The 27,532-nt window shown below is 47.0% G+C and overlaps 1 protein-coding gene across 2 annotated transcripts in view; it reads left to right on the top strand.

The window, feature by feature from the left end:
* The window catches only part of HEATR5A (HEAT repeat containing 5A), a 107,408-nt gene that overhangs the window by 42,911 nt on the left and 36,965 nt on the right, over positions 1-27,532 (top strand). The window contains exons 20-21 of one of the 2 annotated variants that reach the window (XM_069730402.1): positions 1,007-1,176; positions 24,992-25,018. In XM_069730402.1, coding sequence (XP_069586503.1) covers positions 1,007-1,176; positions 24,992-25,018 — 197 coding nt within the window. The remainder of the gene's footprint in view (positions 1-1,006; positions 1,177-24,991; positions 25,019-27,532) is intronic. The other variant, XM_069730412.1, reaches the window with a different exon arrangement.

The raw sequence follows: 27,532 nt of genomic DNA, 5'->3' as shown, positions 1-27,532 counted from the left end.
GCCCCTAATTTTCTTTATATTGTTCTTGCACATTATTCTGGTACTAGTTCATCTTTATCTGTCCATAGTCATTTTACAGAACTTGGTGGATTTTTAGATGTCTTCCAGCAAAGGATAATCTGTGCTTTTTGTTTTTGAGTCCTTTTAGTAGTTTGCATCTTAGAATAAACACTCAGGGTTTATATTCTTGAGGTGTCTCTTCTAGACAATGATACAGCCACCTCTTTGAGTGCTTTTGGCTTTTCTAGATATTGTCAAAGAATTTGATTTGTCTTCACTCTCTTCTAGGCTTGCGTTTTTTTTTTTTGGGGGGTGGGGGATGGAGAGGAGGTTGTCTGTTTTTCTATAGTTTAATTATGGTCCCCTTCACATGTATGGACACGTCTTTGGAGCATGTATTGAAAGTTTCCATGAGCAGCTAACAGAATTTATTTTCGACCCTTTTATTTCCAAGCCATTCTGGACCATGAGACAAATCATCTATCGTTTTTGAACCTGTGAAAATGGACTATGTAGAAAGTGAATGTAAAATACATTTGGATTAGCCATTTATCTGCTTTATTCTGCCCCTGTGTAATGGGTGTCTGCTGTCCATACATTGCTAGCAGTAAGCTGGTGGTACGATTGATCTTATACATAGCAAGGAATCGGAAAATGCAGATGTGCGGTATCAGGAGGAAAGAAAAGAGAGGCCTAAAGTCCCCCATACACATTAGCTCATCGCTGGTAGGATCTGTTGACGGTGTAATGTGTATGGGAGTTGGTCGACTTTTCCCCAACAGGTGGTGGCAGGGGGAGAGAAAGATCCAGCATGTCCGATTTCTGACCGCCGATCTATTTTGATAACTGTACCCGACCGATCTCCTCTTCAGGCCTGGCATATTGCCTTTGCCGTAATTCGTCATCTTTAACATTGTATGAAGTTATCATTTTTAATAAGTGTGAATATTCAATGTGATTACATATGCTTGACCATTTGTAAAGTGTCTCTTTCTATCATTTGTAGGCAGTGGGGAATTGGTGGTAACACAAAGGGACCATTGCTTGCTAGCTTGCTCCGTGATGCAGGAGAATCCGGACTGCTTGGTCCAGGCCCAGGGCATCTCGTGTTTGCAGCAGCTTCACATGTTTGCCCCTAAACATGTCAACTTGTCCAGTTTGGTTCCAACTTTGTGTGTAAGTATGGCCTTATCGATGAGGTTTTCTCAGCAATTTTTTATGCTTTCATTTCAATATTGCCTTCTCTTCTTCTCATGTCAATAGAGATGAGCAACTTAGTTTCAGAACACTCAAGACAACTCTAATTTCCGCAGCCCATTATTCAGTCCTCCACCTTGTCCAACCTCTTCTTTCCTATGTGTGGCTTCTTTTTTGGCTATCTTGACTTTGGGCTAGGGCTTCTATTCTGCTCTGTTAAGAATAGCAAAGAGAGGCTGGAAGAAGGGGAGGACCAGGTGTTGGGCTGTGGCAGGGCAGGTGAGTGGTGAGGTGAATGTAAAGCTTTAAAGGGGTTTCTTACCCTAGGTCTTCATTTCAAACCCCCATGAATAGGAGATATAAACGTTGGATAGTAGTACTCTTTTCTTTATCGCTTCATTGAGGACTCAGAAAACCGTGGGTGCTGCTGCTGCTAGGAGGCTGACACTATGTAAAACAGGAAAAGGCGTAGCTCCTCCCTGGCAGTATACACCCACCGGCAGGCACCAAGCACCTCAGTTTGTGCTTAGTGTCTGTAGGAGGTGGACCTGGATCTTCAGATCCGCTGCTAACCTTGGTTTCCCTTACAGGTTTTTATTGTTTTTATTAAAGTTCTTCTTTATGTTTCAGATACAGCATTTCAGGGAATCGGGGTGTAATCTCTCACCCTGCCTCCCCAGGAGTGCGGCTGAGTGAGCAGTGCGGTGTAGCCCGCATCGCAACTCTCAGTCCGCCGACAGGACATTATTCCCTGTCACCTTCACAGGTGCCCCAGGGTCTAATCGGTGGCGGTCCTAGCCAAAAATGTCCCCCTCACCCCTCTCCTCGGAGAGGGCTGAGAGGAAGACGGCGGTCACCAGCGGTGACCCTCCCCCTTGTCATAGGGGTTAAGGCCGTCTTCTGGATGAAGGATTCCTGATCCAGCAATCCTTTCTTCAACGGGCCCCTGGATGATCCTCTGATCTTATGGAGCCGGATTAAAGAAAGGTAAAGGATCATCGTTCCCCCTTTACGGTCCACATCGCCCAGGTGAATTTACTCCCGCCAGACTACCCGCTCCTCACAGCAGTATTCTAGCATACCGGGTGCCCCTGCGCTCCTCCGGTCTTTTCTTCACTCCCCTGTGTCACCGGGTCCTTCTCCCGGAATTTTACTTTCATTTTTACTGCTCCGGCTTTCTTCTAAGACTGTTCTATCCTTACCGGATGGTGCGTCCCTTAAGGACACATCGGACAGACAAATTAAGGCGCTGGCCAAGTCAGCCTTTGAAGCAACGGGTGCTTCCCTCTGTCCCAGTTTCGCTTCCACCTGGGTGGCAAAGGCCATCTCTGTCTGGGCCAAGATCCTTCGCTGGGGCATTTTGATTTCAGCTCCTCCTAATGAGCTAGCTGATCTTGCAGACCAGATTAACCACACAGGCAAATACCTTCTGACTTCTTCTCTAGATGCAGCAGCCTGTGCGGCCAGGGCAAGTAGCAATATTGTCGCTATTTGCCGCATTCTTTGGCTGAAGGCATGGAATGCAGATGCTACTTCAAAAAAGTCCCTCACCAACTTAGCATTTCAGGGTTCCAGGCTTTTTGGTGCTCGTTTGGACCAAATTATCTCAGACGCAACTGGAGGCAAGAGCACGTCCCACCCCCAGTCCAAGCCAAAACGCTTTTTTAACAGAAAAGGCCCTTGGCCTTTTCGTCCCTTTCGCCCATTTGCAGCCTCAGATGCCCTCAACAAGAGCATTCGGCGACCGTGGGCGAACACAGGAAGCTCTCTTACAAGCAGCCCCCAGCTGGAGGACCAGGGGTCAACCTTCCAGGTCCTCTGGATCTCGTTCCAACAGATACCGTTCTAAGTGACGGGTCGCCCCAACCTGGGTGGGAGGCAGGCTTCTTTTCTTCAAGGACGCCTGGTTGTCGGTGGTCAGCGACGCCTGGGTCAGAGAGATCATTACCTCTGGTTACAAAATCAAATTTTCTCTAGTAGCCTTCCACGACAGCCACCAGGAGGTTGTCTCCATTCCCTAATGGGGGACAGGAAGCACAAGAGGTTAAAAACCCCTCCCACCTCCCATTAACCAGTGTCTTTCCTGTCCCCCATGGGGCATGGAGAGGTTCCTGGTGCGCTGCTGCGGCGGCTCTAAGCCGTATTAATTTTCTTGCCGGGCACTTAAGGTCGGGCCCCCCGCGGCTTCCTCCTGCGCTGTGCCTCCCGTCTCCTCGGGATTCTGGGACCGCATTCCCCGGCCTCCTGTGTCCTCTTGCGGGGATAAAGCTGGTCGGGGTGCCCGCCGGAGGCCTCCCTGAGCTCTCCGGCATTTCCCCCTCCAGCGCGCGCTGTTCGGCGACCCGGAAGTCAGGTGACGCTCCACTTCCGGGTCGGCGCTCCTGTGCAGGAGCGATACAGACCAGAGAGATGGAAAGAGGAATCAGTTCCTCAGTCTATACAAGACGAACTGTTCGGCATACATACTGAAAAACAACCCGGGTTCCCCGTCCATAAAAGCATAATTGATATGATTAATAATGAATGGGAATTGCCTGAGAAACGGCTAACAACGCCTCCAGACTTTAAGCATCGGTTTCCTCTTGAGGAGGACCTAATAAAATGGGACATTCCAAAAATTGATGTCCAGGTGGCTAGAGTGGCTAAAAAGACGGCTCTGCCGTTCGAGGATTCCTCCCAATTAAAAGACCCCTTGGATAGGAAGATTGAGAGCCTTCTCAAAAAATCCTGGGAAACGTCTACCTCAGCCCTCAGATACAATATAGCATCCACCTGCGTGGCCCGCTCTCTCTTCCGTTGGATAGAAGAGCTAGAAAACCACATCTCTCAGGGTACCCCAAGAGAGGAGGTACTGGACTCTTTGCCTATCTTACACAGGGCAACAGGTTTCCTTGCAGATGCCTCACTGGAATCTATCCGGGTGGCCGCCAGATCCTTGGTCCAGACAAATTCAGCCAGAAGAGCTCTCTGGTTAAAGATGTGGAGCGGAGACGTTACGTCAAAAATAAAACTGTGTTCTATTCCCTTTAAGGGTGACTGTGTTTGGGCCCTCCTTAGATGACATCTTAGAGAAAGCCACAGACAGAAAGAAAACCCTTCCTGAACAGAGACCTCCCAGGAAGCGTTTTTTTCGACCCTCCCAGCCCCAGCCCTCCCAGGGAAAATGGAAAGGAAAGACCGGGAGGTGGAGTTATGCTAAAGGGAAACCTAAGAACATCCTTATTCCCCAACAAACACAACAAGAAAAGCAATGACTCCGATCCGGTGGGGGGGAGGCTTTCGAACTTCGTTCACAGTTGGCAGAATATCTCCAACAGCCCCTGGGTGGTGAGTGTAATCCAACAGGGTCTACTGATAGAGTTAGATGCGCCTCCTCCCAGGATCTTAAGAGTCACCTCCCCGTCATCTCGGGAGACTCAAAAGTTGATGATGGCTGGAATACAGGACTTGCTAGACTCAAGAGCTATATCCATAGTCCCGGTGAACGAGCAAGGGGAAGGACACTATTCCCGTATCTTCATGATAAAAAAGCCTTCCGGGCAATCTCGTATTATAATAAATATGAAAGCTCTCAACAAATACATAACCTACCGCAAGTTCAAGATGGAATCAGTAAAAACAGCCATCCCTCTAATAGCTCCTCATTCATATATGGCAACAATAGACCTCAAGGATGCCTATTTCCATATTCCAATACATCCTCGGCACAGGAAATACCTGAGATTTGCGGTCCAATTCAACCAAAAAATCTTACATTTCCAGTACAATGTTCTCCCCTTCGGGATCTCCTCAGCCCCAAGGGTGTTTTCCAGAGTCATGGCGGAAGCAGTTGCCCATATCAGGAGCCAAGACATCGCTATAGTACCATACTTGGACGACCTGTTAATAATTGGTCCTTCCGCCGAAGTTCTCAATCAGAGAATTTCCAAAACTCTGAACATCTTACAGCTTTTGGGTTGGATTCCAAATCTAAAAAAGTCTCAGCTATCACCATCAAAGGTGAGGAAATTCCTCGGAGTCCTCTTGGATTCAGAAGGTCAAAAATCCTTCCTACCAGAGGAACATCGGATGAATCTAATTTCCAAGGTCTCACACTTCAGGAAACAACGTTCTCCGACCTTACGGGTTGCGATGTCTCTTCTGGGTTCGATGACGGCCTGTATACAATCAGTCCAGTGGGCTCAGAGCCACTCCAGAGTTTTGCAGGCGCACATCTTAGGAAACTGGAACGGGAATCCAAATTCCCTAAACAGAAGAGTTTACACTCCAGGGAAGGTAAAAGCCTCGTTAACCTGGTAGGCGATCCAATCAAACCTACTGAAGGGGGTCGACTGGGTGCAAGATCCGCTAATTACAGTAACAACGGACGCCAGTCAAAAAGGTTGGGGAGCAGAGGTCTCGCAAATTCCATTCCAGGGTCTCTGGAATCAGAAGGAAAGCTCCGGTTCCTCCAACTCCAGAGAACTGTTGGCAGTGGAGAGGGCCCTTCTGGCAGCCAGCAGTCTCATTATAGGTCAACATGTCAGAGTGTACTCGGACAATATGACGACTGTTGCGCATCTAAAACACCAGGGGAGTCCAAAGTTCAACCAACTAAGAGCAATATCAAACAGAATATTTTGCTGGGCAGAGAAACATCTCCTCTCACTTTCAGCGATACACCTCAAGGGGTCGGTGAACGTTCAGGCGGATCGCCTAAGTCGTCACGTCTTGCATCCAGGAGAGTGGAGCCTGAAGGCGGACGTTTTCAAAATGTTGACAGACAGGTGGGGTCTTCCCGATATAGACCTTCTAGCGTCCAGCCAGAATGCACAAGTCGAGAACTACTTCTCCCTAAACCCCAAGGACAGGTCTCAAGGAGTAGACGCCTTTGCTCATACTTGGAGATTCCATCTAGCATACGGGTTCCCTCCAATACCGTTACTTGCGAAGACCCTCCGGAAGATCCGGGACGATCAGGTCCAGACTATCTTAGTAGCTCCAGCATGGCCGAAGAGGAGCTGGTACCACCTCATCGAAGAACTGAAGGTGGACGGTCCAGTCTTTCTTCAAGTATCAGAAGATCTCCTCTGCCAGGGCCCCTTTTATCATCCAGAACCACAAAAGTTCAAACTGGCAGCCTGGCTATTGAAGCCCAGGTACTAAGAGCTAGGGGCCTTTCAGAGTCGGTAATATCTACTCTACAGAAATCTAGAAAACCTATTACCAATGCCATATATGGCAAAATCTGGAATAGATTCTCCTCGTGGTGTCATCCTCATAAACCTGACCCTTTTCATCCTAATATTTCACAAATATTAGATTTTTTACAAAAAGGATTAGAGTTGGGGCTGAAGCCAAGTACCTTGAAAGTTCAAGTGTCAGCCTTAAGTTCCATCTTTGATCGGGACCTTGAGGGTCATCGTTGGATAAAGAGGTTTATGGTCGCAGCATCAAGACATTGTCCAAGAAGACAAATTTTCGTGCCATCGTGGGACTTAAACATAGTCCTAAAAGGTCTTACGGCTCCTCCATTTGAGCCATTATCATCTTGTTCCTCGCAACTTCTGTCCTACAAGATGGCCTTCTTGGTTGCAATTTCTACCGCAAGAAGAGTAGGGGAAATACAAGCCCTTTCAATAAGAGAGCCTTATCTTACCATAAGAGATGATTCCATTGTGTTCCGTCCAGATCCTTGTTTCCTACCGAAAGTAGTGTCAGAATTTCATCGATCACAGGATATAGTCCTCCCATCGTTCTGTCACAATCCTTCAAATCCGGAAGAACACAGATTCCATACTTTGGATGTACGACGTATAGTGTTATATTACTTAGAACATACTAAATCATTTAGAATTGACAAAAATCTCTTCGTTCATCTTTCTGGCAGAAACAAAGGCAAGAAGGTAGCGAAGAGTACCATTGCCAACTGGATAAAAAAGGCCATTTCTGAAGCATACTCAACTCAGAATATTGCTGTTCCTGCGGGCCTAAAAGCCCATTCCACCAGATCTACTTCTGTCTCTTGGGCTGAAAGGGCTGGCGCTTCATCGGAGCAGATTTGCAGGGCAGCAACATGGTCTTCCCTACACACTTTTACTATGCATTATAGATTGGACTTCTGGTCCAATCGGGATCTTGCTTTTGGCCGAAAGGTTCTTCAAGCTGTGGTCCCTCCCTAAATACAGAATTGGTTGGCATTCCTCCTGGTGGCTGTCGTGGAAGGCTACTAGAGAAAATAGAATTATTCTTACCGTTAATTCGGTTTCTAGGAGCCTTCCACGACAGCATTAATTCCCTCCCGATGTTCTTGGATATTTTTCTGAGAACCTAAAGGTAACCGGTGCTATGGGTTCAGTTGTAAGTCACTGGTTAATGGGAGGTGGGAGGGGTTTTTAACCGGTTTGTTGTGCTTAGGGAATGGAGACAACCTCCTGGTGGCTGTCGTGGAAGGCTCCTAGAAACCGAATTAACGGTAAGAATAATTCTATTTTCTTCCCTCCCGGAAAATCGCTTCTTTCTCTCTCGTCCACACTAGCAACCATCCCATTTACCCGGTTTGCTTCAGGCCGTGACGTCTCTGGTTGCCGCCGGAGTTCTAGTTCCCGTTCCTCCCAACGAGCATTTTTCTGGATTCCACTCGAACCTCTTTGTGGTTCCCAAGAATGACGGTTCTCTCTGTCCGGTACTGGACTTAAAGCTTCTGAACCGCCACGTCCAACCCCGCCACTTCAGGATGGAATCCTTGCGGTCTGTGATCGCCGCCATGGAACCCGGGGAGTTTCTCTGCTCGGTCAACATTCAAGATGAGTACCTTCATGTCCCCATTTGTGTACGATATCAGAGATTCCTTTGGTTTGCGATCAAGGAGAATCACTACCAATTCACGGCCCTTCCTTTCGGCTTGGCGTCTGCCCCCAGGGTTTTCACCAAGATCATGGCGGCGGTCATGGCCATCCTTCGTTCCAGATCCTGGACGATCTGTTGATCAAGGGGTCGTCTTTCCCAGACTGTGCTCAGAGTCTCCAAGTTTCTCTGGACACTCTGACTCATCTCGGCTAGATTATCAACTGAGCCAAATCCTCCCTGATTCCGTCCCAGCGCCTGTTTTTCCTGGGCATGGAGTTCGACACGAACTTGGCTCGGGTCTATCTCCCGAAAGACAAGTTCACCGTTCTCCTCAAAGCGGTCCGTTCTCTGAAGCTCCCAGCGCCCCGTTCGCTTCGGTTCTGCATGGGAGTCCTGGGAAAGATGGTGGCCTCCATGAAGGCTGTACCCTTCGCCCAGTTCCACACGCGCCCTCTCCAGTTGTTTCTCCTATCCACCTGGAACCGGTCCATGGATTCCCTGCATGCGAGTCCTGGGAAAGATGGTGGCCTCCATGAAGGCTGTACCCTTCGCCCAGTTCCACACGTGCCCTCTCCAGTTGTTTCTCCTATCCACCTGGAACCGGTCCATGGATTCCCTGGACCGTCCCATTCGCCTTCCTCTCAAAGTTCATCAGTCCCTAACCTGGTGGACTCTGTCCTCCTCTCTCCTGAGAGGAAGATCCTTTCTGCCCCTTCAGTGACAGGTCATCACCACCGATTCCAGCCTGCTCGGGTGGGGAGCAGTCTTCCGACATCACACGGCGCAAGGCCGTTGGACCACCCAGGAAGCTCTTCTTCCCATCAACCTCCTGGAGATCAGGGCAATCTTCCTTGCGCTACTCCACTGGCAGTCTCTTCTGAAAGGCCTCCCCATCCGCATTCAGTCGGACAATGCCACACCTTGGCGTACTTGAACCACCAGGGCGGGACTCGCAACAATCAAGTAATGGCGGAGGCGGCAAAGATCCGGCCATATCAGCCGTTCATATTCCGGAGGTCGAAAACTGGGCAGCCGATTTCCTCAGCCGCCAATGTCTGGCAGCGGGTGAATGGTCTCTCCTTCCCACAGTCTTCAACCAAATTTGTCTTCCCTGGGGTATTCCGGACGTCAACCTTATGGCGTCCGGATGAACCACAAAGTCTCTCAGTTTGTCGCCAGATCCCGGGACCCTCTGGCCGTCAGCTACGACGCACTGGTAATACCATGGTCCCAGTTTCATTTTCCCTACCTGTTCCCTCCTCTTCCCTTGATTCCAAGGGTGGTAAAAAAGATCAAGTTAGAGGGGATTCCGGTCATATTCATAGCATCGGAATGGCCAAGGCGGCCTTGGTACGCGGAGCTCATAAACATGCTCACGGATACTCCTTGGAGACTCCCGGATCAGCCAGACCTCCTCTCGCAGGGCCCTCTCTACCACCAGAGTTCTCAGTCTCTGAGCTCAACGGTATGGCCGTTGAGGCCGTGGTCCTGAGGGAGTCGGGTCTTTCTCCGCAGGTCATACAGACTATGATCAGTGCCAGAAAGCCGGCGTCTTCTCACATCTACCATAGGTACTGGAAGGTTTTCTTCCAGTGGTGTGACACAAACGAAGTGTTTCCGATGTCTTTTTCCCTTCCGGATTTCCTTGGTTTCCTTCATTCTGGTCTCTATTCGCGTTTGTCCCTCAGCACCCTTAAGGGTCAAGTCTCCGCTCTGTCCATTCTCTTCCAGAGAGACCTGTCCTCTATTCTCCAGGTTAAGACATTTCCACAGGGAGTTGCGCATCTCGCCCCTCCTTTTCGTTCCCCTCTGGAACCTTGGGACCTTAACCTGGTTCTCGGTGCTCTTCAGGCCGCTCCCTTTGAGCCTCTTCAAGATGTGTCCTTTTTCCCTTCTCTCTTGGAAGGTTGCCTTCCTCATTCCTATCACATCTATTAGGAGGGTCTCCGAGTTGGCAGCCCTATCCTGCCATTCCCCCTTCCTGATTCTTCATCAGTATAATGTCGTTCTTAGACCGGTTCCTGAATTTCTTCCCAAGGTGGTCTCGGCTTTCCACATTAATGAGGACATCGTTCTTCCATCATTTTGCCCTTCTCCGGCTCATCCCTTGGAGAAGTCTCTTCACAAGCTGGACGTGGTCATGGCCATTTGGGTCTAACTTTCTAGAACCGCCCCCTTCCGTCAATCCGATTCTCTCCTTGTTGTTTCCGAGGGTCGTCGGAATCCACGCTCTTGCTTTGGATTCGTTCGGCAATTTCAGAATCGTACCGTGTTCATGAGACACGGCCTCCTCTGGGGGTGCAAACCCACTCCACCAGAGCTGTCGGAGCTTCTTGGGCTGTTTGTCACCAGGCCTCCGCTTTGCAGGTTTGCAAGGCTGCAACCTGGTTGTCTTTGCACACTTTTACGAGGTTCTATAGGGTTCATACCCAAGCCTTGTCTGATGCAGGTTTTGGTAGGAAGATGCTACAGGCGGCGGTTGCGTACCGGCCGACCTGAGCCATTCTCTTAAGTTCTTTCTACCCACCCTATTCTGGGACTGCTTTTGGACGCCCCACGGTTGTCTTTGTCCCCCAATGAAGCGATAAAGAAAGAGGGATTTTTTGGTACTTACCGTAAAATCTCTTTCTTGGAGCCTTCATTGGGGGACACAGCACCCTCCCTACTTGTTTGTTCTGGTACCGTGTTTGGGGGCTCTAGTTGAGTTGCTACTTTTACTTTATGAGTTCTGTCGCTTCTCCTACTGCTTTTTACACTAACTGAGGTGCTTGGTGCCTGTCGGTGGGTGTATACTGCCAGGAAGGAGCTACGCATTTTCCTTTTTTGCATAGTGTCAGCCTCCTAGCAGCAGCAGCATACACCCACGGTTGTCTGAGTCCCCCAATGAAGGCTCCAAGAAAGAGATTTTACGGTAAGTACCAAAAAATCCCTCTTTCATTCATATGAATCCAAATGGTTATAGTCAATGATTTTTCCCACATGGTCACTTTCCTTCAGAGGCTGCGCTGATGAAGTCAACAATACCTTCTGTATCTGTGCCTGCAGAGAAGTGCAAGGAGCCAGGAGATGGCTTGTGCCATCCTGATGGACGTTCTCATGTTCTATCCATTAGTAGAAGGGAGTCATAATAAGCTTTCTAGCACAAAATACAGTATAGGTATATTAACAAGCTTGACCAAAGTGTGATAACCCTTTTAAATTCTTAATTTCATGTCCTGTCCTGGAGAATGCACCAACTAGAGTAGTAGATGGCATTCGTTTGTGGTGCTGGATGAGAATGATTGCATTATCTTACTTTTTCCCATCAAATTCAGCAACTGTTATAACTATTGACAAGAGGCCAAACCAGTTAAACCTCTGACCAACACCTGCAAGTCCCCAAGGTCTTATTTCTGGGGTGACAATTAGGCCAACATCAAAAGATTACCAGTTGTATAGATGCAGGAGAGTTTAGTGCAATGTAGAAAGGACCCGCAGTTTACCAGTTGTTCATTTGACTGAACGTGACTGAGCGCCCCTCTCAGAGACCCATGTTGTGCCCAATGTGTTGGATAGACATGACAATTTCCTCAATAGAAAACTTCAACCAACCACTCTTGTGACTTAAAAGGGGTTGTCCAAGACTTTTACTCTGATGTCCTAACCTTAGGATACGTCATCAATATCTGATTGTGGGAGTTGAACACCCGGCACCCCTGTGGGTCAGCTGTTCCCTGTGCCAATGGCAGCCAGAAGTGCTCAGGTGCAAATCTGCACAGCTCTGTCATCTGTATAGTGGCTGCATCTGAGTACTCCATATGCACACCCTATTCGACTCCATATTGGGCGGATGTGCAGTACTCTGGCGCAGCCACTATCTAGTTGCTGTGCAGTTTCGCATCCAGCTGCAGCAAGATCGTAAACAACTGATCGGTGGGGGTGTCGGGTGTTTCAACCCCACCAATCAGATATTGATGTCTTATAATATTGATGTATTAGAAAGTATAGGCCATCCGTGTAAAACTCCTGAGCAACCGCTTTAACATATCCTTTTTGTGAATTTAGCTTTAATTTTTTTATTCTGCACTTCATTCATAATTGAATAACTAGAGATGTGCGAATTTGATCGGGTCCCTCCTTATTCCGCAAGCTATAGCACTTACCGAATGAGCTACAGCAGGAAAGAGGATACCTGGAGCACTCCTGCACACATTCTACTGCGGAGCCGAACAGCTGATTATCGGGGGTTCCTGCTGTAGCTTATTTGGTAAGTGCTATAGCTTGCTGAATAAGGAGGGACCCGATCAAATTCGCACATCTCTAGTGATAACTAACTTTCGATCTGTTGTGTGTGTGTGTTACATAAACTGCCAATTAGTGAGCTATTATCAACTTGATGCTGCTAAGAAAAGACACATTATAATGTATAAATTATTTTCCTATTTATTATGGTTAACTAGATGGTGGCCCTATTCTAACGCATCGGGTATTCTAGAATATGTATATGGCAGCCACATAGTATATAGCACAGGCCACGTAGTATATAGGAGTACTACGTTGCCTGTGGTATATACCATGTGGCTGCTATATACATACATACATACATATTGTAGAATACCCGATGCATTAATATAGGCCACGTAGTAAATAACACAGCCCACGTAGTATATAACACAGCCCACACAGTATATAGCAGCCACGCAGTATATAACACAGTCCAGGTATGTAACACTGGCCACGTAATATATAGCACAGCCCACATGGTATCTAACAGTGGCCACGTAGTATATAGCACGCAGTATAGAACACAGCCACGTAGTATATAACACTGCCCACGTAGTATATAGCAGCCATGTAGTATATAACACTGCCCACGTAGTATATAGCAGCCATGTAGTATATAACACTGCCCACGTAGTATATAGCAGCCATGTAGTATATAACGCAGCCCACGCAGTATATAACACTGGCCATGTAATATATAGCACAGCCCACGCAGTATAGAACACATCCCACATAGTATATAACACTGGCCAGGTAGTGTATAGCAGCCACGTGGTATCTAACACAGCCCAAGAAGTATTTAGCAGTGTAGGCACCATATCCCTGTTAAAAAAAAAAAAAAAATTAAAATAAAAAAGTTATATACTCACCCGGCGGGATCCAGCGTAGATCCAGCGAACCTGTGTCGATGCACGCGGTTGCCGCCATCTTGCGTTCCCAGGATGCATTGCGAAATTACCCAGATCACTTAGCGGTCTCGCATCTCTGGGACCGGAAGCTGGTGGGAGCGCATCGTTGGACTACGGAAGGTTAGAATAGCAGGTTTTTTGTTTTTTTTAATCATTTTTAACATTAGATCTTTTTACTATTGATGCTGCATAGGCAGAGATCTTCCGTTCTCCCCCGAATCATCAACAGGCGAGCACGCGGCTTATACCTCCCCGTACCCTCTCCTGCGACGTGGGAAGCCATGCCTGATCTCACTTCAGGGGCGATGGTTCCTTCGATTCCTGATCTCCCCACACCAGCAGTTGGCCCTGTCCACCCAGGGGCTGAACTTCGTGGATGTACAGAGGCCCCTCTCTATGGCGTCCGAGCAGCCCCCACTGTCCCACCACTGTGAAAGCAGATGGCACAAGGAGGCGGACGGTTCCTCTCCACCTCCCTAACAAAGGGATGATGGATTGAGGTTTACCCCTGCACCGTTCACACTGCACAGAACAGTACTGAAACCCACATCAGCGGTGGCTCCATGCCGGGACGCACACAGATGGTGAGTGGATCCATCTTCAGAGGGATATCCACATGCTGACAGGCAGCCTCAGCCACTTCCCTGTGGCCCACCTCCCTGAGGTAATGCTCCGGCCGGCTGCAAAAATTTAGCCCCCGGCTTCGGCCGATGTGTAGGCCGCATCCCGGCAGCCGCGCCCGCACTATGTTTCGCTACGGCGGCTCCGCCCGCTTTTCTGGCGCTTCTCGTCTGGCAACAACGCCCCTCACTTCTACCGCTGGTGTCGCCCGCTGGCTGCAGAAATGTAGGCCCTGTCTTGGGCGTATTCAACATCGTGTCTGTGGCTCCGCCCCCCGAATTGTCGCTTATCGCTCTCTGCGAGATTTTATCAACTCTGCAGCTCCCGGAGGCCATCTTGGTCCGCCTGGCCGGCTCACACAGGGGCGACGGTTTTTGCATTAAAGGGGCACATCGACTCTACATCAGTACCTGACCTAAAGCCACCTGACCAGCGCATGACCAGTATTCCCTGGTCTTAAAGGCACACGACCTGTATTCCCTGGTCTTAAAGGCGTATGACCAGTATTCCCTGCTCTTAAAGGCGCATGACCATTATTTCCTGGTCTTAAAGATGCATGACCAGTATTCTCTGTTCTTAAAGGCGCATGACCAGTATTCCCTGGTCTTAAGGGCACATGATCAATCCAAGGAGCCCTCCGCCGCCGACCCCAGCTTATCCCAGAGTACCTAGTTCCCCTCAGTGGACTTCGTCACTGACCGCAATCCATGGTTCTCTGACCAAGAGATTGAATCCCTCCGTGTACCCTCTGTGGCTCGGAGTGCGCGCAGGACCGATATACATGGTCCCTATCAGGGCCGCATTTAGAGTTTCTGCTGCCCTAGGCACTTTTCGTGCTGCCTCCCCCATTGGTATGACTAATGCAGACACTGTCAGCAGTGACTTAGGCTACTTTGACATCAGCAATTTTTGCCATTTGCGGCAGATCCAGCAGTTTTTCTGCATCTGACACGTAACGGATTACTTATGGCAACACTGTGTTCGGCCTCATTCGTTCAATATGGGACTTGTGGACATGTGCGGCACCTGCCACGATCCGGCTGGCAGTGTTTTTTTTGTCTCCCCACAAGTGCAAAATGGCAAGTGCCGCAAATGAGTGAGCAATCACTACCTGTCCCTACACCTTGCTAGCTCATCCCTAACATCCCACTCTGATCTAAAACTACACTATAAAGCTTTAAAAAAACAATTTATTAACTGACATATTCCTCTGATAATGAGGGCTCCAGGCTACGGCGTCTCCGGGTCTCCAATCTCTCCCCTTCGCTTCTCTTATCACGCCCCGCTGGGCGTCATCATTCCTTCTTTTCTCGCCCCCTATGTTAAAATTCCCGCCTCCTCCTCATAGTATGACGCGCAGCCGGACGTCCGTTCCGGTCCGGTGCATTGTGGGGGCTTATCAGGTGTACGGGCCAGCTTCAATATGAGCACTGCGCGTGTGCCTGGACCCAGACCGTATAGCCCATACACCTGCAGGGGTATGTTAGGGACAGCAGGAGAATCCTGCACCTTGGGGTTCGCAGACTCCAGAGACACCAGCAGCTTTAAAAATATTTAATCTTTCTAATGGTATTTTAACAGCAGCTCTCTTAATCTGATGAATTTGTATGGCATAACTGAGTATAGCTAGGAGATTCTCTCTCATTAAAACATAACTTTTAATACAACACTGAAATCATGGACAAAAAGACACAAAGAAAACCACGTGTATAAAGTGCTCGTGCATACCAGTGCTCAAGATAAAAAATGGTTTGGTCTCACCATTGTAGTAGACATATTTTCATAGAGGGTCCATTTTTTCATAAGAAGGGGAGGGATAGGACTGAAATAATTCTCTGACTCCCTGTCGTACCGCTGGCTCCTGACACTGTGGGAACCGCGGCTCTCTGACCGGCGGGGACGATTTCCCTGCCGATCAGAAGCGGTGTTTGCTGTGCTGTAATGCACATGACAGCGTGTCAAACACTGCAATGTCGGGCCCGCTCTGCTGGATGACAGGCTGCATGGATGCATCATGCAGCCTGCCATCTAGAGATGGCAGAGCCGAGTGTGAGGTCACATCCGACTGCCCTTGACTTTTCTGCAGCAAATACGCTGCAAGAAAAGTCAACCTGTGTATTTGCAGCGTTTTTTTCACCATCCATTCAGTCAGTGGGTGAAAAACGCTGAAAAAAGTGACATGCTCTATGCCAGAAAAGCACAAAATGCTGATCACACAAAAAACCAATGTGTGTGCATGAGATTTCTGAAATCTCATAGGCTTTGCTGGTACTGCAAAAAGCAGCTGAAAATTAGCATAAGGGTACTTTCACACTAGCGGTTTTTTAAATCCGTCACAATGCGTCGTTTTCCCCATAGACTTCTATTGACGACGCATTTGCGACGGATTGGCACACTTCGCATCCGTCTTGCGACGGATGCGTCGTGCTTTGGCGGACCGTCGGGAGAAAAAAACCCTACATGTAAGATTTTTTTCTCCCGACGGACCGCTTTTTCCGACCACGCATGCGCGGCCGGAACTCCGCCCCCGCCTCCCCGCACCTTACAATGGGGCAGCGGATGCGCCGGAAAAATGCATCCGCTGCACCCATTGTGCAATGCAGCAAACGCTAGCGTCGGAATCTCTCCCCGACGCATTGCGACGGGGAGATTCCGACGCTAGTGTGAAAGAAGCCTAAAAAAGCAGCAAAAAAAAAAAACGCAGCAAAAACACCAAGTGTGAACTTACCCTAAAACATTACAAATAAGACTGTGTTCAGACGTTGTGTTTTTGCAGGGTTTTTTGCGGCTTTTTTATGCAAGTTGTAAACTGCGTTTTACAGTATTAGAAAAGTGTATTCGATTTCAGAAATCTCATGCACACACTTTGGTTTTATTTCCCTGACTGATTTGGAAAGCTACTGTGTTTTTAAAAACTGCAACATGTCACTTTCAGCGGTTTTTATGCCTTTGTTTACAAAAAAAAACAAAAAAGACAAAAAACAAATGCTGAAAGTAACATGCTGCACTTTTTAAAAACGCAGCAGAAATCGCAAGTATCAGTTTTTTGTTCAAAAACCTGAGAGTTAAATCAGCAAATTGCCTCTTCTGAGAAAAAGAGGACTTAAACTCTATAGCGCCACCTGTTGGAAGTAGCGATCCTACAAGTCACAATCAACCCTTTAACGAGTGGTGCAATATGACTTAGGATTAAAGCCAAATCAGTATCTCAATTCGCAGACACGGTGTTTCAGGCTGTTGGCCCTCGTCAGTGCAAGCATGAGCACTGATTTGGCTAGGTGAGAGGCACTGGACTTTTTTGGGGAGGTGGAGGGGCACTAAACTTTATCAATATGCACGAGAGACAGCAAAACGCAGCAAAAACTGCTTTTTGTAAGCAGCTTAAATGCAGCTTTAAATTTGCATTAAAAAAATGCAACATGTGAACATAGACTAACAGTTCCATACCTCCCGTCCCCACTATGTACAGCGCTGCCTAAAAGAAAATAGTGGACAAGCTGCTAAGTATCAGAAATGTCACAATAACAATCAGTCATAAATGCTAACAACTCAACATGTAGGCGCAGACCGTATGCCAGGGTAGTGTCAGCGCCATTCTGGATGGCAGGGCTCATATTGGACCTGTCTATGACCTTCTAGGGCCACCTAGTATTATCTCCCATAGTGACCCCAACATGACAGGCGGCTGCAGACCATCTGCTGACGGTACAGTGACATGATGAAGGTGCCAGGACTTGCAGGCATTGCTGGGACCATGGCATCCCCTGGAGGTGCACAGAGCAGTATCAGCCCCCATTCCTCCCCAAGACGTTTCACACATCATTACCTTTCTCTCCAACACATAGACTTTTTTGATCAGTGCTACCCGGCTATACCGCCCCATCACAGAGCAGCACCAAGCTCCTGCCGTGCACTTATACTATCCACCCGGTCCCGGTAAAAGAGAAGGCTGGCAGCGTGATGGGCAGGATCACCCAGCCTGGATTCCTGGAGAGAGGCATGCTGGTGCTAGGTCTGAGCTGACGGCTGTCCTGGGCTTCAGCACTTCACAGTACATTGCCGGGATCCAGGTGGAGGCTTCTCCCAATAACTCCAGAAGTTTCAGCTGCTCTTCTCCCATATCCCAGGATGGCGCTCCCCACCACCAGCGCCCCCCACCGCCAGCCGCTCGCTGGTCCTGATGGGCAGAGGGCTTCAGCCTTTCCAATCCCCGGGTCAAGGCACCAGCAGTCCGGCCGGGGTACAGCAGAGGGACGTGATCCAGGAAGTGATCCAGGATGTGATCCCCAGCAGCCAGAACACTGAGGTGGGCGGGTGGACTGTCGGGCAGAAACTGAAGTTGGCGCCTCAGCGAGGAGCGGACGGGGCCTATGATGTGACGTGTTTCCGCTTCTGGCTCCCTGTGCAGTACATTTAACTGCGTGGGATCCAAGATCCGCAGCAGCCAGAAGACATAGGTGGGAGGAGGGAGCAGGGAGGAGGAGGAAGAAGGAGGAGGGAGATGGGCGCGCAAGCCCCGAACTATTGAAAAAAAAAAAAAAAAAAGAAAGCCCTCAAGTGCCTAGTGGTAAATACGGCCCTGGTCCCCTATCCTATATGGGAGCCGTCGGCTAGCAGGGGCCGCAAGTATTCTAGAAATGTACAGACGTCTAGAAACTACAGGCATCTAGTAAACTGAAGTTTTCGTTTCCTGCTCCCTCACCAATGATTTGATGACAACAAGGCTCTCCACGGACTGTCAGATAGCAAATCTGGTTTGTTCCGTCTTGCGGTTTCGGGTTCAGCGTTCTTATCCTCCCTAGCTGCCGCATGGATTGCTAGAGCAACGGTCTCCTGGCTGGAGACCTTAACTACCTTGATTCGCACCAGTAACCTTTTACCAAAGACAGTACAACTGGCCAATCAAATCTTTTGAGCGGAAAACTACAAAGGATTGTATAAGGGTTGTCCAGGACAGTCTAGATCTAAGGGATCTTGGTTCCAAAAAGGGGAATGAAAAGTAAGACTGATCCTGGTCCTCAAACTTCAACCTTTTACAAGGTCCTCCTTCTTCGGATGGAGTTCCTCCGCTCAGCCATTACTTCAACAGAAAAAGGTGCAGTTTCTGGCATCCATCGACATTCGGAATGCTTACCCTCTTCAAAAATTCCTTCGCTTTTCCATTCTTGAACAGCATTTTCAAGTCACGACCTTGTCCTTTGGCCTTGCTACCGCAGCCAGAGTGTTCGCAAGGGTCATGGCGGCTGTCATGTTTCTCGTACACCTTAGAGGCGTGCTCATCCTGCCCTGTTTGGTCGACTGTCTAGCCGCCCTTCCAGGACTACGCTGAGTCATCTATATCACTTGCGATACCCTCTCACCTGGGCTGGCAGCTAAACTTAGACAAGTTCTCCTCATTTCCAGCCCAGCAGATATACTTTTTGAGGATGATCCTGCACACTTCCAGAAGGATGGTAATTCTCCCTTGAGACCAGGTCATGGCCCTTCAACATGGAGCTTGCGCACTTGATTACTCATCCCCCTCATTTCATTCGATTTGCTAGGAAGGTTCTGAGGAAAAATGGTGACGACAATGGAAGTGGTTTCCTTCGCTCCGCTCGTTTTCAGCAAGTCAAACAGACTTTCAGACGATAGTCTCTGAGCTCCTTCTTCATCCAGGGCTTTTCTCCCGGTTCAATGGTTATTAGTAACTACCAATGCCAGTCTTCTCCCTATCATTGCTCTGGAGATCCGAACGGTAGTCCTACAGCAGGTCCACTGCCTTCTGGCGGGTCACCCCATCCGAATTCAATTGGATAATGCCACGGCGGTGCCATATGTCAGTCATCTAGCAGGTACCCACGGTCAGGCGCCATGACCGAGGTACCCCACATTCTCTGATGGGCCGAGATCTATCATTCGGTGATCTCGGCAGTATATATCCCAGGAGTAGAACTCTGGACGGCAAACAAATTCAGCCATCAGGGTTCTTCCTCGATCCGGTGGGAACGTCACCCCGATGTCTTCCATCAGATCTGCCTTCTCTGGAGCTCTCCAGTTGTAGATCGGATGGCGTCCAGACTGAATGCCAATGTACTCGAGTTTGTGGTTCGGCTTCGAGATCCAAGAGCCATCGCACTGCATGCTCTGGTTCTTCCGTGGTACCAGTTTCCATAACTCCCTTCCACTACTTCTGAAAGCCTTTCGGAAGCAGAAAGTGCCCCAGTGATCCTCCGAGATCCGCACTGACCAAGTCAGTTTTTGTTTGCGGAGCTAGTATCTTTCTGCCTTATTGCATCAAAACTGCAAGTAGGGACTTTCTCACAGGGAGTTTTCACACGTAGTTCTTCCCTATCGCATACCGTTAGATCATTGGGACCTTAATAGTCCTAAAGTCTTGTAGTAGACTCCTTTGCATCCGGGCAGACATTACTATCAGGGAAGGTCGCCCTATGTTTCTCTGTGATATCCTCACCCTGATTAGTCTTCGGAGCTAGCTGCTCTGTTCTTTCAGACCTTTTTCCCTTATTACCTTCAAGGCAAGGTTGTCCTCAGGACATCCCCATCCCTTGTTACCAAGGTGGTATTGTATTACCACTGTTATGAGGGCATAGTTCTTCCCTCATCTCTTTTGGCACCAGGTACGTCTCGAAGACGGCGTCCTTCCGAAGGTTGGACGCTTTATTTGGGCTTCTTGACAGTAAGAGGAAGGCTTCCTGACGTTTACTGGAAGGGTTTAGCCGTTTCATCGGCCATGTTAGCCTGGTGGATTCGTTTCACCATCCCGGAGTCCTTCTGTGCTAGATGTCAGCCTATCTCCCTGTCTATTGAGGGTTCTAGGCACCAGGCGTCGGCAAGGCACGCCTGCAAGCTTGAGGATTCGTCCAGTCCGCATGCATTCTTGAAGCACTATAATTCCCACACTTCCACAGATGTGAGTCTCGGCAGGTGGACTCTGCAGGCCGCGGTGGTGCACTTTGTAAGTAGCGGTTACACAGGGCCTGATCTATTGTTGTCCCCACCCAGGGACTGCTTTGGGACATCCCACGGTCTGTGTCCCCCAATGAGGCGAAGGAGAAATAGGGATTTTTGTGTACTCACCGTAAAATCCTTTTCTCCAAGCCATTCATTGGGGGACACAGCTCCCACCCTGTTACTAGCTTATGCTTGTTTTTATAATCTGACATGCTATACTCTCATATACAGGTCCTTCTCAAAAAATTAGCATATAGTGTTAAATTTCATTATTTACCATAATGTAATGATTACAATTAAACTTTCATATATTATAGATTCATTATCCACCAACTGAAATTTGTCAGGTCTTTTATTGTTTTAATACTGATGATTTTGGCATACAACTCCTGATAACCCAAAAAACCTGTCTCAATAAATTAGCATATTTCACCCATCCAATCAAATAAAAGTGTTTTTTAATAACAAACAAAAAAACCATCAAATAGTAATGTTCAGTTATGCACTCAATACTTGGTCGGGAATCCTTTGGCAGAAATGACTGCTTCAATGCGGCGTGGCATGGAGGCAATCAGCCTGTGACACTGCTGAGATGTTATGGAGGCCCAGGATGCTTCAATAGCGGCCTTAAGCTCATCCAGAGTGTTGGGTCTTGCGTCTCTCAACTTTCTCTTCACAATATCCCACAGATTCTCTATGGGGTTCAGGTCAGGAGAGTTGGCAGGCCAATTGAGCACAGTAATACCATGGTCAGTAAACCATTTACCAGTGGTTTTGGCACTGTGAGCAGGTGCCAGGTCGTGCTGAAAAATGAAATCTTCATCTCCATAAAGCATTTCAGCCGATGGAAGCATGAAGTGCTCCAAAATCTCCTGATAGCTAGCTGCATTGACCCTGCCCTTGATGAAACACAGTGGACCAACACCAGCAGCTGACATGGCACCCCACACCATCACTGACTGTGGGTACTTGACACTGGACTTCAGGCATTTTGGCATTTCCTTCTCTCCAGTCTTCCTCCAGACTCTGGCACCTTGATTTCCGAATGACATGCAAAATTTGCTTTCATCAGAAAAAAGTACTTGGGACCACTTAGCAACAGTCCAGTGCTGCTTCTCTGTAGCCCAGGTCAGGCGCCTCTGCCGCTGTTTATGGTTCAAAAGTGGCTTTACCTGGGGAATGCGGCACCTGTAGCCCATTTCCTGCACACGCCTGTGCACGGTGGCTCTGGATGTTTCCACACCAGACTCAGTCCACTGCTTCCTCAGGTTCCCCAAGGTCTGGAATCGGTCCTTCTCCACAATCTTCCTCAGGGTCCGGTCTCCTCTTCTCGTTGTACAGCGTTTTCTGCCACATTGTTTCCTTCCAACAGACTTACCATTGAGGTGCCTTGATACAGCACTCTGGGAACAGCCTATTTGTTGAGAAATTTCTTTCTGGGTCTTACCCTCTTGCTTGAGGGTGTCAATGATGGCCTTCTTGACATCTGTCAGGTCGCTAATCTTACCCATGATGGGGGTTTTGAGTAATGAACCAGGCAGGGAGTTTATAAAAGCCTCAGGTATCTTTTGCATGTGTTTAGAGTTAATTAGTTGATTCAGAAGATTAGGGTAATAGGTCGTTTAGAGAACCTTTTCTTGATATGCTAATTTATTGAGACAGGTTTTTTGGGTTATCAGGAGTTGTATGCCAAAATCATCAGTATTAAAACAATAAAAGACCTGACAAATTTCAGTTGGTGGATAATGAATATATAATATATGAAAGTTTAATTGTAATCATTACATTATGGTAAATAATGAAATGTAACACTATATGCTAATTTTTTGAGAAGGACCTGTATAATATGACATGCTATACGCTTATATGATGTTGTTGATCTCCTACTGCTTTTGCACCGAACTGGTTAGCTGAGAGCCAGCAGGAGGGGGTTTACTGCAGGGGAGGAGCTAACTTTATTTGTATCACTAAGTGTCAGCCTCTTAGTGGCAGCAGCATACACCCATGGTCTGTGTCCCCCAATGAATGGCTCGGAGAAAATGTTTTTTTTTGGTGAGTACGCAAAAATCCCTATTTTGTCAGGTGACCAGTTCCCTTTAATGAATCATTCATATGCCTGTGCAGAAAACGGGAAGCCCAAAATATGAATATGAAATAAGGATTGTTTCATATGTATACACGTCAGTGTTGTTTGTTTCTTGTCTCTAAAACCATTGGTTTTTTTTCTTTTTTTTTGTCCTTTTCTCCACGTAATGGTTCTACCCCCAAAATTCCTTTTTATTGCAGATAGAAATTTGTATGTAAATTATCCTTTGACTCAGTTGACTTCAGAGAGGAGAACTTGTATTCATCGCATAATATATGTTTTCAAATGTGGACAGCATATCCCTAAATATTACAGCCCTATAGTCTACTCTTAAGATTAGCATTAACTCTGCAGTCTGGTATAAACTAGTAACTTATTTTGAGGTCATCCATTTTTAATTAATGTTGTTTTAATTAAACTCCAAAAGGGATAGAAACTAGCTACTAATGTTTCCCATACACAATGCACAGAGAAAAGAGGACATTCTTCCTTTCTTTCATATATACAGAAGTAGGATCAGTGTAGATAAAGCATACTGAGCTATGTTGCTGTAATTCCAGCACTAAGGTGAATGTTCTAGAAGCAGCAGAGCCCGTTTCTTCTTGTCTTCTGTGCTTAGCAGCTTTAATGTGCTCCCTGATTTTTTTTTTTTATATCTGACAACTGCTTTAAAAAAAGCACTCCTGACAACAGTTGTATCCGCCTAAACCCTTTTAAACATGTCTCTAATGTGGTGTATGAAACAACACCGTGAGCACAGCTACTATGTGGTGCTATAGTTAGGCTCCCACGCCATATACTAAATCAACATAAAACTTAGCACTCAACTTGGGATGCTTGAACAGAAGAATTTTATTTTGCAGTATACTCAAAACGTTTCGGTTCAACATAAACCGTCTGAGACAAGCGGTTGACTCCGCGTCTGTTGGTATACATGCCTTTACCCGACTCTCCTACAGTACCTCTCTCCGCATATCACGACTGCATCTCCCCTTCATAGATTTACTCTGGCCCACTGACTTCCGGGCACATTCATCATATGTATTCCGTATACGTAACTGAAGAAGGTTCATGTTGAACCGAAATGTTTTGAGTATACTGCAAAATAAAATTCTTCTGTTCAAGCATCCCAAGTTGAGTGCTACTGTAAGTTCTATGTTGATCTAATGTGGTGTAGTCTAAAATACTTACTGATCAGTCTTCCCCTGTTTCCAGCGCCGCTCTGGTCCTCCTCCAGGTCACGTGATTTCATCTCAGATTCCCTGGAACACATGGGTTTGTGTGGCCTGGAAATTGTTTTCACAATGTAAGTTTATGGAATCTCGTTCTGAGTCTCATAAAATTATATGGAAGGATATAGCCCCTGCCCAGCATACCGGTACCATATCAGGTGCCAAATGAGAGGTGCGCTCATAAGACCCAAAATAAGACCAGAGCGTTGCTGGAAAACGACGAAGACTGCAATCGGTAAGTATGTTAATCCAACTACACTACATGAAATATCTGTTTAGAAAAGGTTTAGGAGATAACATTTTTGTTGAGCGAATCCTTAATTTTAGTTCTTGTGGCTCGTATCAGTTTCGTTCATTTTATTCTTAGACCGCACATGGATCCGTAGAGTTTCAATGTTCCATACGCACATCCGTTAGAAAAACTGATTTGTGTCTCCGGTCCGTGAGATGCCGACCACGTCCTATTATCTTCAGTTTTGTGGATCAGACTCTGCCATTGAAGTCTATGGGGATCCGTATACAACAATTGACATATCGGACGTGAAAGTACTTCAGTGTTCTAACCGGCTACCAGAGAGCTGACTCCCCTACAAGCCTAAGACTGATTTTTCATTTAGGACTGTTGACAGCCAATCTGAACTCATAATCTCAGGGTCAACATTTATAGATGAAGGGAATTAATTTTTTTTTTGCGATGGGATAGGTACATATACAGTGTGGATAAACACAAACTAACGATGAACTTGATAAGTAAAATTTTAATTTAAAAAATTTGAGCAGGTCGGAGTCATCACGAAACAGAAGTTTTAGATGTTATATGGTGTATAGAATGTGCAGACTGTCTGACAAAGAAGCAGAATGAGGACTAGACTCAATCGTCTGTCACTTTTTATCTCCTGCAGGAGGTCTTGCTGGATAATTCTATGTTGGTATGTCAACTCCTTCCCCAATTATTGTCCTGTGCCTTCTTCCTTTTTCCTTCTGCATACATACATACATACATGCATGCATAGTTTCAACCTCAAAACATTTTCTGCTCATTGCCCTCAAGAAATCAAATGTTGATACTTTATTATGACAGCAGAAATCGGATAACAGTCCAAGAAACACTGCTGTACTTTTTAAATCCATCTTAATGGTAACTAGTCAGGATGAAAAATTGTAGCATCTTAAACAAAGGGGTTGCAAAGATTTAACGTGAATCGTGGCCCTTCTGATTTACAACTAAATGGCAGTTTTGTCGGCCATTAAATGGGTGATCTTATGATATATCACGGTTCTTAAGAACTCATCCACTACTTAGACAGTTCCTTCTCAAGTGGAATAGTTACCTATTTAATATAATAATAAAAAAAAACTTATACTCTCCTCCGAGACTGGCTCCATTCTAGGAACAATGGTGTAAATAATGTCTTACCAGTTAAAAATTAAAATGGGATTAGGGAAAGCTGCTCACCTTTCCAGGTTGGGTACCACAACCATAGATGGCTCTTGCATCCGGCTGCGTCAGACCCACTAAGGGAAGCTCAGTGATTGCTGGAAGAATCGGTTAAGTTCTGCGCTGCCAGACTTAAGGATTGAAGATGAATGAAGCCAAGGATCTAGCAGATTAAAATTTCGATTTGTCTGTGCGTTTAGAAGTAGCAATACTTCTTTAGGACAAAACACAGATCACTGATGCTTTGTCCAGAAGAAATGTTGCTGCTTCAAAACGCGTAGACCAATAAATCAGAATTTTGATCTCCTGGATCTTTGAATTCATGTTCAGTCCTTCGGTCCGGCAGCGCAGAATTTAACCCATTCTTCCAACTATCATTGTTGTAGTGATAGAGGCACTGTTTTTGCTGGTTCTGAAATGTTATGTCATATCATTTAAGCGCTGCCGCCACTTAGCGGCCTTCAATGGGCTGCGGCCCTCACACATTGGTCGTCCAGGGCTCACGTGACCTAACAATGACATGTGAGCTCTAGTAAACACCGTGCAGACTTTGCTGGAACAGCGATAGTATGGGAAGAGAGTATAAAGTTCTTATTTTACATGGGGCACTGTTCCATCTAAGAAAAGGTTGGCTAAGTTGTGAACAACCCCTTTTACGGGAATCTGTTAGCGGGATCACCCCTCCCAATGTGGGCACATGGGGATGCAGGTCATAGGAAGCTACAGTTGAAACTAGAAGTTTTATATACACTTGACCTAAGCTGTCTATATGGGCATGTAGGTCGTGGAAAGTTGAATAAAATGATACCTTGATATCTGCGATCAGATATCTTATTGCACAGAAATCCGTGTTTTTTTTTAATATGTAAATGAGCTGTTAAGATCAATAGCCAAGACCTAGATTTCCTTGAGAATCTGCCTCAAGAGATTATTTTAAATGGATTTCTCTGGAGTAAGGGTACCGTCACACTATAACATTTCGATCGCTACGACGGTACGATTCGTGACGTTCCAGCGATATCGTTACGATATCGCTGTGTCTGACACGCAGCAGCGATCAGGGATCCTGCTGAGAATCGTACGTCGTAGCAGATCGTATGGAACTTTCTTTCATCGCTGGATCTCCCGCTGTCATCGCTAGATCGGTGTGTGTGACACCGATCTAGCGATGCGATCCAGCGATGCGTTCGCTTGTAACCAGGGTAAACATCGGGTAACTAAGCGCAGGACCGCGCTTAGTTACCCGATGTTTACCCTGGTTACAAGCGTTAAACTAAAAAAAAACAAACAGCACATACTTACATTCTGGTGTCCGTCAGGTCCCTTGCCGTCTCTGCTTCCCGCACTGTGACTGCCGGCCGTAAAGTGAAAGCAGAGCACAGCGGCTGTGCTTTCACTTTCACTTTACGGCCGGCAGTCACTGAGTGCGGGAAGCAGACTGCAAGGGACCTGACGGACACCAGAATGTAAGTATGTGCTGTTTGTTTTTTTTAGTTTAACGCTTGTAACCAGGGTAAACATCGGGTAACTAAGCGCGGTCCTGCGCTTAGTTACCCGATGTTTACCCTGGTTACCCAGGGACCTCGGCATCGTTGGTCGCTGGAGAGCTGTCTGTGTGACAGCTCCCCAGCGACCACACTACGATTTACCTACGATCACGGCCAGGTCATATCGCTGGTCGTGATCGTAGGTAAATCGTATAGTGTGACGGTACCCTAAGACATCAGATCATCAACATCAAGGTATCATTTGTTTACAGTTGAAAGTTAACCAGAAGTTTACATACACTATATGAAAAGACACATATGCATGTTTTTCTCAATATCTGACATGAAATCAGAATAAACCTTTCCCATTTTAGGTCAATTAGGATTACCATAATTATTAATATTTGCCAAATGCAAAAATAAGGAGAGAGCGAGAAAGAGAGAATGTTTTGAGCCATTTTTATTACTTACTGCAAAGTCAAAAGTTTACATAAATTTCATTAGTATTTGATACCATT

This window comes from Ranitomeya imitator, chromosome 1 (genome assembly GCF_032444005.1).
Source record: "Ranitomeya imitator isolate aRanImi1 chromosome 1, aRanImi1.pri, whole genome shotgun sequence".
In the NCBI taxonomy this organism is placed as follows: Eukaryota; Metazoa; Chordata; class Amphibia; order Anura; family Dendrobatidae; genus Ranitomeya; species Ranitomeya imitator.
Note: the sequence above shows the minus strand (reverse complement) of the source record. Positions and strands in the feature narration are given on the sequence as shown.